General features: G+C 37.6%; 1 protein-coding gene across 1 annotated transcript in view; it reads left to right on the top strand.

Annotated features, from left to right (window-relative positions):
- The first annotated feature begins 820 nt into the window (after positions 1-820).
- The window catches only part of TSPAN8 (tetraspanin 8), a 32639-nt gene continuing 23119 nt past the window's right edge, over positions 821-10340 (top strand). Inside the window, exons 1-3 of the mRNA XM_004281914.3 lie at positions 821-919; positions 4355-4417; positions 10201-10338. Coding sequence (XP_004281962.1) covers positions 821-919; positions 4355-4417; positions 10201-10338 — 300 coding nt within the window. The remainder of the gene's footprint in view (positions 920-4354; positions 4418-10200; positions 10339-10340) is intronic.

Here is a 10340-nt window from a genome sequence, read left to right as displayed (position 1 = left end):
TCTGTTTTTCTGATAATGAAGTCTTTCTGATGCCACGGATTTCAGTTCGATATTTCTGACTTCCCTTAAAAGGCCTTGTTCTTCCCATCAGCATAGTGATGGGAAGGGACCTATAATCTTTATATGAGACATCTTGAGTAAGAGCAACAGTTGTAAAGACCAATGATAACTTCTCAGCCAACAGGTGACATCCATATTTTCATTCAAAAGTTAGAGCAGGAGTCTGTGAGGTTAGGGAACCATTCCTATTTCTACTCTCCCCTCTACTCCCAGCCCAGAGTTCTCAGCTGGAATTTTATAATCCTTCATAGGAAATTAGCAATTTGTCACATTTCTAATGTTTACTTAAGCAAATATTTTACGGTCCCACTGATGTGGTTTTCTTGTAGACATCCATGGCCTTATGTTTTCAAATGAATTCTTTCTGGTGTAACTTTAGAGAAACTAAGCCTTTGCAAAGTAGGGCCAGATGTTGGAATATCTCTAAAGTATGCATACGGTCATTTAAGCTAAACATACCAGTTTCTTTTGTGAGAGAACTTGAGATATGCCACATAAATACGCAGTGATTTCTATTTGTTAGAATTAGTAATTGAAGAAAAACGTGAGAAAGTAAAAATCATTCCTATGCTAGAGTTTGATGCAAATTAGAGTGAATTAGAGGTGCGGTAGACAATAGGTAAATCATAGGTGCAAAACCTATTTCTCTGAGTCTTGTGTCAAAACAGATAAACTGCCCACATTTTCTTATGCTCCTCTTAGATAAGTCAGGCATGGGAGTGTTGTGGATGCTTGGAGCGTCTTAGGGGTCTGGGTAAGCATGGAAAACAGGGCCTTTAGCCCACAGATTCAGTGGAACCATTGCCAGAGGCAGAGAGCTGTGGAAAGGCTGGCTCTTTATGAAGGAAAGCAGAGTGACGTAACATTACCAAACCCAAATGGGGGAAGGTGAGAAGGAGACAAGCTGTAAAGCCAAAGGTGTTAGCAACTGAAGGAAGCCAACCATGAAGAGTTTTGAAGAGAGCAGAAGGAAGTCAGGAATTGAGAGAGTTCAAGAACCAGCATTTCAATGTCATCGTTGTATTTTATATGGTATCTGGGACGCTAGATTGGTTGTGCCGAGCGCAATGAAGAGAGTTGAAGCAGAGCAGACATAACTATGCGACGGGATAACTGAAAAATAAGGTGCAATTATATTTCATTCTGATTGATGAAATCCCCCAAGATAGACTTGACTGTGGATGAAATGTGTGAATTTTGTAAATACAGTGGTTGCCTGCCACTATGCAGTCAGCTTGGAACTTAAACAGTGACAAAGACACTGGAACCCAGAGGCTAAGAGCTGAACCTCACCTCCTTCACCACCAGCTGTGTGGCCCTGGGGAAATTGGTTAACCTCTCTGTGCTTTATAGTTCCTTATCTGTAAAATTGGGATAGTAGTAATATCTACTTCATGGGTTGTTGTGAAGTTTAGATGGTTTAATACATATAAAGAACTCAGAATAATGCTAAATAAATGTTTAAGAAACAGACATTTCAGCCATCATTGTACAGGCTTTTTTATGAGTCAGGAGTATGAAACCACTCTGCAGTGATGAATAAATTCCAATTTGGATTTTGAAACAGAGGAAGAAATAAAATGGCAAGAATTATGATAAGACAGAAATTCTTCTATCATAAATTAGAAGAATGTTGGGAAGTTGATTTTGAAGAAACAGGCAGCCTGAGATTCAAATCCTGAATCGACATTTCTCTGTGGCCTGGAACATGTTCCTTGATTTTTCTTTGCCTCAGTCTCTGCACTTGTTAAACGAGGATGGCAATTTTACGCAGCAGGGCCAATGGTGAAGATTAACTAAGATACTTTATGAAAGCCTGTGACCAAGGACTGACACACAATAATAATTCAATTAATGCTGTTTTCCCAATTCCAACAATCGTATTGATTTTTAATTTAAAAATATTGGAATCTGGTGTGATAGTATTTTAGTCCTACTCTTATCCTCCTCTGGCCTCGTGGGGCAAGGAATCTGTGGGGCTGGAGGGAGATGCTCACCCTGAGTCTGGCCTCCACTTTGGGTACTTATCTCAAAATACAGCCACATTGGGGATTAGGGTTTCAACATAGGAATTTAGGGGCACATAATTCAGTCCATAGCATATTCATAAGCAAACATCAATTACGTAATTTCTTAGAATGCTGGCTCAGACCAACTGCATCCTAATTTCATAAAAAGAAGGATGTCCCATGAGAGCTGAATGGCAACAACAGTGACTTTCTTCAAAGAGAAACCAGAAAGGGGTAGTGGGGAGCAGGCCTAGTAAGTTCTGCAGTGTCCACTGATGGCTAACCTGGGGGCCTAACACATCAGCTAATTTCCTTTTACAACCTTATCAACAGAAAGAAGGACATACCTAGATGCTTATTTCTTAATTCATACTCCAAATTATTTAAAACATTATAAAAAGATCAGGGGCAAACCCTTAAAGCCAAACTGGAGAAAGGACTCAAAGAACAATTATGATGATCAATCTTATAACAATTGGGATAAAACAGGTAAGTATCAATCATGGCTCTACACTGATTGTTCTTGATAGAAAACCAATTACTTTTAATTAATTTAATTAGCAAATTATGATACATTTCTTAAAATATTCTCATCGATAGTTTTATAAAAACATCAGATTAAGATGATAATCATAATAGCTATTCAGATAATGTTATTTTCTTTTAAACCTGAAAGCCAGAGTGACTATTAAGACAAACAATGTAAATATGAAAGGAGAAAAAAAGAGAAAGAAAAATATCAGTGAACAAATGGAAAAACAAAAAATCCAACTGTTATAAAATTACTGAAAATCACAGAGGGTCTCATTATCATTTGATATAAATTCTTGCAGGTTTATTTATTAACAAAGAACCACTAAAATGAGCATTTATCTCCATCTGCAAATGAAATTAGGATTTAGTGGAAAAGAGGAAAAGAAATAAGGAGAGTTTTCAGGCTCTAAAGCTGTTTATTCAAAGATTTGCAGTTTATAGTGTGTGCGTGTGCACACCTATAAGATAATTAAGTTGTATAGGTGATTTGGTGATTTGGCAAAGAGCTCTTTGGTAAAAAGCTTTGGTTTTCCATTGCATTTGTTGTTTTGCAGGAGTTGAAGCATGTAGTAAGGGTGGGGCTAGATTAGGAGTGCTGCTGGATTTTCACCATGTGACCGTTGTTATCATTTGGGATTCCAGTTTCTTTAATCTGAAATAAAGGGCTTGAACCTAGATGAATTTTGAGATCTTTTAGGGAGCATAGGTTCAGCTGCTGTTTGCACTCCGTATTCCTTTCACAAAAGCCCCGACTCTACTCCCAAAGCAAACGTAATGAGAAGCCGTTAAGTGAAACTGCTGTTTGGGGGTTTTGGGCATATGGCCCAACCATACATGAAAACAATGATACTACAAAGTCATGGGGTTTGGAGGACTCAGGCATTTCTCTGTCAGAGAACCCTAAGGCCAGAATAGTCTAGAAACTCCTCCAAAGTCTACTGCTGTGTCTGGTATGTTACCAAGCTTGTTCTCAACATCTCTATCTAATAATAGATCTTTGATTTTTTTATTTTTTGAGGCCACAACATCTATACCTTAAAAAACAAAACAAAACAAAAACAAAGCTGAAAGACAAGGTTTTTTTCTTACATTAAAGTAAAATGTGTTTCACATTTTATGTGTTGGTCTTGGTCCAAATTAAATAATCTGGTAAAGTCATTAAAGGAATTTAAGACTTTAAATACTGTTCCTCATTGTTCCTCTTCTCTAGGTAAGCTTTACTACCTAAAAGAGCTTATTTTTAAAAGAGCTTATTTGGGTACAAAAAGTGTCATAAACCCTTGTTGCTTAACAGCAAATGTTGTCAAATGTTCTGCTGTTCCCTCTACACCCCGACTTCTTGAATCTTGAAGGAACGTTTGGTGATTAATCAGTTATTCCCTTCCTTTATGGTCTAAGACAGCTTCTCAAAGACAAACCCAGAGGCCCAATAAGGATATTTTGTCTTTAAACTGTTATTACTTATCTTTTGTATGTTAAAATCTAGCAGAAACGCAGTTAAGAGTTGAAACATGGAAAACCATCTTTCCCCTCCCCTGTAGTGGATGGAAAACAGATTATTCTTATCAAACTTTCCAATTACAACAGAACATTTTAGCAATTATCTACACATAAATATGCCTCATTTATGTCTTTTAGGTTGTAATGGTAGAATTAATGATAAACCATTGTTACCAGATGGCTAGAGGTGTGTGGAATTAGAGTTGTAGTTTATCTTGGGCGTACTCTAACATTTTTTCTTTTTTCTGCAGCTATGCGGTGCCTCAATCCTGGCAGTAGCAATTTGGCTACGAGCAGGCAAAGATGGTCCAGAGGTAAATAAATACAAGTTTCTCCGCTGCCAAAGTAGTTTATTTCTCTTATAATGATGAAAGTAATGACAGTAATAATAATAATAAAAAAATATTTCTATAGCATTTCCTTAACTGCCTCATGTAATCATTTGTGCTGATCTGTGATTTTATAATTTAATTAAATTTAATTAATCAAAATTACCCACTATGTGCCTGGCACTGTGCTAGGCATTGATCAATCCTTCTAGAGAATGGAGAAGATGTTATTCCCCTAATAGGAAGATGGGAATGAAAGAGGAGGCGGGAAGGGGCCAAAGCAGAAATTAGCCTCCTTCGTTATTTGCTGAAGTGCAGCCTGAAGTTATCTAGAGGATATAGACCACCTTGCCTCCCCACCAAGAGCAATTTTTGTACAAGGTATTGACAATAATTTGGCTGATTCCCAAGGTGGGGTAGTGATCCAAAAGAAAAGAAGGTGACAGGTTCTCTTGGAGAAGAAGAATTTGAATCTGTGTTTTAAAGGCAGCAAAGTACAAAGATAGTTGGTAATTACTTGGGGCACTTGGTATTGAGGGTAACCCCTTGTAACAGCAAGAGGCTGGTCACCGGTGTAACTCAGGAGTTGACCGGCAATGTCCAGCCTCCTGACATCAAGATAAGATTAGCATGATCCCCTGTGCCCCACCACACACCGTTCCATGGGTGGCAAAGGTCTTACCAAGATTTCTGTGGGTCTGGAGGAAGTTTAGTTCCTACAATTAATTCTAGCTCTGGTCTTTGGATTCCACACACACTGTCTCTGTTCTGTACCACAGTGTCACAAGTGTGGAAAGATTGTGTGTGTGGTGGGTGGGAGCAGGGTGAGCATGTGGGAGGGTTGGTCTGTCAGTTTCACTTAACACAGTGCCTGGCACCATTTCCTGGCTCCCCTGCTTCCATTCTCCCAGCTCGCTTCTTCCCAGGGGTGTTCCGCCCCGCAAGTTACGATTCTTATCTCACGCAGGGCAGTTACCTTGTTCTTTGTTATCTGGGCTCTTGCCACTATTCAGGCTCACATGTACTCCTAGGGCCCTTTCGAAGTATTTGCCTAAATAAAGTTTCCCTCTCTAAGAGGAATGTTGATTCCTATTTAATAATTATTAAGATATTATTAAAACAGAAATTAAGGTAATGCATTTTCTATTAAAACTTATACCACGGTGCAGTTACATGCCATTGGGCATAGCCTAGTTGAAAGAAATATTAAAAGCAAAAGCAAATTGACATCTGTTCTGATTCCCTTTTTAAAAGGATTGGTTTTTTTGGACTTTTTTTTCTTGCTCTCTCACCGTTTCTCTCCTTCTTTTCCTTCTTTCTTTCCTTCCTTCCTGCCTTTTTTCCCTTCCTTCTCTCCCGTCTCTTTCTTTCTTTTCCCTTTCCTTTCCTTTTTCCCTTTCCCTTTCTTTTATTTTCTCTTCTCTCTTTCCTTTCCTTTTCTTTTTCCTTAAAATTTGCTTTCTACCATTAGAGAACCCAGAGAGTCACAGTGGCAATTCGCTGCCTCTTCATTCTGTGCCTTACCATGGTGAAGAAGTTGAATGGGGGATAGGTGTGGCAATAGTTGGTAACATTCTAGTCCATCAGGATTTCATTTGTTGTTTTATAGTGATATAAATATATCTGTGACTTCTTGATGCCCTTGGACTCTGGGATTTGAGTCCTAGAAGAGTATTTGAAGATTCTTAGAATCATTTAGAAGCTGATGTTTGACGTTGGGACTCATAATTAAGCACAGAGATTAAAAGCTATTGATTTAGATGGTGCTTTGGCCTTTTTGAGATGTGTGTGCAGCCTGTATTTTATTTTTAAATTTTATTTTATTTCTGTTTGATATGGGAACATTTTATTTCCCCCCAGTGCTTCTGGTAAACAAACTTGGTATTTAGTCTAAGAAATCACACACATTGAATGTATTAAAGAACTGTTGTCCTTGAGAGGGTGTTACTATGAATCTGGGGATAAGAATGATTTAATAGAGCTAGGCAGCATCTTTAGTTACATTTTGACTCTTGTGCTCTGTCAGCCTCTAACCCTAAACAAAAGTCAATATCTTCCAGGACGATTTTAACCAGCTTGACTTACGTGAAATTGGCTTGATTTATTTTTATTCAAAGTCAGTGACAAAGAATCAAGACTGTGCAGAAAACTGAATTTTACTAGTGGAAAAACAGAGGAAGAAGTTTTAGAAGGAGAAACCTGAGTGCAAACACAGAAAACAAGGATGTCAGGATGTTTTTATGAACATCTTTTAGCAAAGCTTTTGGTGCTAAAGTGTCTCTTAGGGATGCCTTGTTCTCCATCAGGATGAACTCAGCCCTGCAGGAGGCAAAACGTATGCACAACCATCCTTGTCCCAGGAGATCCTTTATAATCCAAAGAAGACCCTCAGCCCTCTCTTCAAAGTTCAGCCATGTCCCTTCCTGTAGAAATTCTCCCCTTGTTGTAAGACACACAGAGACAGTGTTCATCCAAGACAGCTTTTAAAACTCTGCTGTCTCTCCCCTGGAACAAATACCTGAACTCAGATTTCTATTTCTTTTCTGAATAAGAATAGCCACTTGTTGGGCTGGACTTGAAGCAGTGATCCTCAGGTAGCCAACACATGGCTTTCTGGCCACTCTGGCAGTGGGTCACTCTGCCCAGATCAGTCTCAGAGAAGTGCCTCATTACCTGCCAAATAAGTGCTGGCCGCACTATCCAGGTCTCACTGGTAGGTATTTGACCTACTGTTTCTATATCTGGACTGACTAACCAAGTCTTCATAACTCAGCCATTGAGGCTTAAACTGTCTTAGATAACTTAGGGTTTTCCTGCATTGGCCATAATGTGCGAGTGAAGCAGTCTTTGATGGTGAGTAGAAGAATGGGGTTTCTAATGCTGCTTTTTGGGTTTTTTTTTTGTCATTACCTATTTTGACTCAGTTACCATGCCTGTTTATTAACGAAACTGATTTCTTAGCTCCAATCTTAACAAGCAAACCAACAACAACAACAAAAAAAAAACAACCAGAAAACCTGAAAAAGAGACAAAAAGAAAATCTTTAGGACATAACCCAGCTTTCTAAATATGTAAATCGAAACATCATCTGTAAGCATAGACTCTTAGAGACAAAGGAAGCCTTAGGTATCACAGAGGCTGATACCTTTATAAGTGAGAAACTGGAGCCCAGTAGAGTTAGTTGACTGTTCTATGGTTAGAAACTTAGTTATTTATAAAGACTCTGACTGGAATATAGATTTTAGTTTTTAGTGCTCTTACAACTTTAGCATATTCCTTCCTCCTGATTATCAAATAAAGGTTTTGTCTAGGCTATGAGTTGATTTAAAAAGTCTTTAAAAATGTAAAGATCATGAATAGTAGTATGTGTGTGTTTGCTTGTTTTGTTTTTTATTTTGGTATTTCCTGTTAAAGGAGCTAGTCTACATGCTGTGCAGCAGATTCCAAGAGGCAGTCTCTGAGCTAGTGTAAGACCTAGTGTTCTACCTAGAAATAGCCCAGTAGATAGAGGTCATAAGAGGTAGATGGGCTACACATAGCACTCGAATATAACAGAGGAACAAGGTTTCACTTTTTAATTGTGATTTACTTCTGGACATATCTGTAGAGAAAGAGATAGATTGAGGCTAGGTGTTATGAAAGTGATGAAGAGTATACATGTGGGGCAGAAAAGAACCAAATTATGCAGAATGGGTAGCCCAACCCATCGTAATGGGCCCTAGGATATTTTCCACAATATCCCATTACTAAATAGTCAGTCAAAATAAAGAGTCTCTGGAAGACTCTATAGACTATACTTCCTGGGAACAAGGAGATAGACTTGATATGGAATATTAGAAACTAGACTTATCTTATTTTCTTAGTTTAAATTTTTGTTTGTTTTGGCAAATGTATAGACCTATGTAATCACTATTACAATCAAAATGCAAAGCATCTGTATTAACTCATAAAAGTTCCTTCATGTCCCGTTGCAGTCAGTTCCTTCTTTCCTTTATACTCTGCTCAAAGGCCGCACTGCTCTGATTTCTATCATCATAGCTTAGATTTACCTATTCTTTTTTATTTATTCCCCAAATGGATACTTTTTAAAATTGAAATATAGTTGATTTACAATGTTGTGTTAATTTCTGCTGTACAGCAAAGTGACTCAGTCATGCATATATATTCTTTTTCATATTCTTTTCCATTCTGGTTTATCACAGAATATTGAATATAGTTCCCTGTGCTATACAGTAGGACCTAGTGGTTTATCCATTCTATAGATAATAGTTTACATCTGCTAATACCACATTCCCGGTCCTTCCCTTCTCCACCCCCCTCCCCCTTGGCAACCACAAGTCTGTTCTCTATGAGTCTGTTTCTGTTTCATAAAAGTTCATTTGTGTCATATTTTAGATTCCACATATGTTATGTCATATGGTATTTGTCTTTCTCTTTCTGACTTACTTCACTTAATATGATAATCTCTAGGTCCATGCATGTTGCTGCACATAGCATTATTTCATTCTTTTTGATGGCTGAGTAATATTCCATTATATATATATATAGACACACACACACACACACACACTACATCGTCTTTATCCATTCATCTCTCTATGGACATTTAGGTTGTTTCCATGTTTTGGCTATTGTAAATAGTGCTGCTATGACCGTAGGGGTGCATATATCTTTTTGAATTGTAGTTTTGTCCGGATATATGCCCAGGAGTGGGATTGCTGGATCATATGACAACTCTATTTTTAGTTTTTTGAGGAACCTCCATACTGTTTACCATAGTAACTGCACCAAATTACATTCCCACCAACAGTGTAGGAGGGTTCCCTTTTCTCCATACTCTCTCTGGCATTTGTTTTTTTGTAAACTTTCTCATGATGACCATTCTGACTTGTGTGAGATGGTACCTCATTGTAGTTTTGATTCACATTTCTCTAATAATTAGCAATGTTGAACATCCTTTCGTGTGCCTGTTAGGCATCTGTATGTCTTCTTTGAAGAAATGTCTATTTAGCTCTTCTGCCCATTTTTTGATTGGGTTGTTTGTTTTTTTTGTTGTTGAGTTGCATGAGCTGTTTGTATATTTTGGAAATTTATCCCTTGTGAGCCACATTGCCTGCAATATTTTCTTCCATTCCATAGGTTGTCTTTTCATTTTGTTTATGGTTTCCTTTGTTATGCAAAAGCTTGTAAGTTTGATTAGGACCAATTTGTTTATTTTTGCCTAGATTTACCTATTCTTGAATGCCATATGAATGGACTCATACAGCAATCACTCTTTTGAATATGGTTTATTTAGCTCAATGAAATGTTTTTGAGATTCACTCATATTGTTGAGTCTATCTGTTTGAGGAACTTAGGCTTTATAATTTAAATAATTAAACTGCCATAAAAACATGCTTTATGATGCTACTGTCAGGTATAAAACACAAAATATGCAAATCAAAGATCACATCATGGGTGAAACTACCGGTCCTTCTAAGCTTTTTAGAATAACTGATGTTTTAAAAGCCTATTTCATTTCTTCCATCCAACGTCCAATATATCATCTTCAAAAAATATAAAATTGGAAACATTATCTGGACAAGTAATACCTCAATAGAATAGAATGTAAGTGCCTTGAAGGCAGGAATTTTTGCTTGTTTACATCCTTGAGGTATCTCAAGGTCCTAAAACAGGGCCTGGCACAACAGTAGTTACCCAGTGGATATTTGTTGAATAAAAAACATCAAGAAAAGGGATTTTCTGTCATTGATCTTTTTCATTTTCAGATTCTCAGTCCTGGGGCTGCTACCATTAACCCCTATATTGCTGTGAATATCTTGATTGTTGTGGGTGTTACCATCATGATTCTGGGTTTCCTGGGATGCTTTGGTGCCATGAAAGAAAACCAGTTCGTGCTTGTTTTGGT

The sequence above is a fragment of the Orcinus orca genome, chromosome 11, assembly GCF_937001465.1.
Source record: "Orcinus orca chromosome 11, mOrcOrc1.1, whole genome shotgun sequence".
Lineage (NCBI taxonomy): Eukaryota > Metazoa > Chordata > Mammalia > Artiodactyla > Delphinidae > Orcinus > Orcinus orca.
The sequence above is the reverse complement of the archived record's forward strand: the minus strand, read 5'-3'. Positions and strand labels throughout refer to the sequence as shown.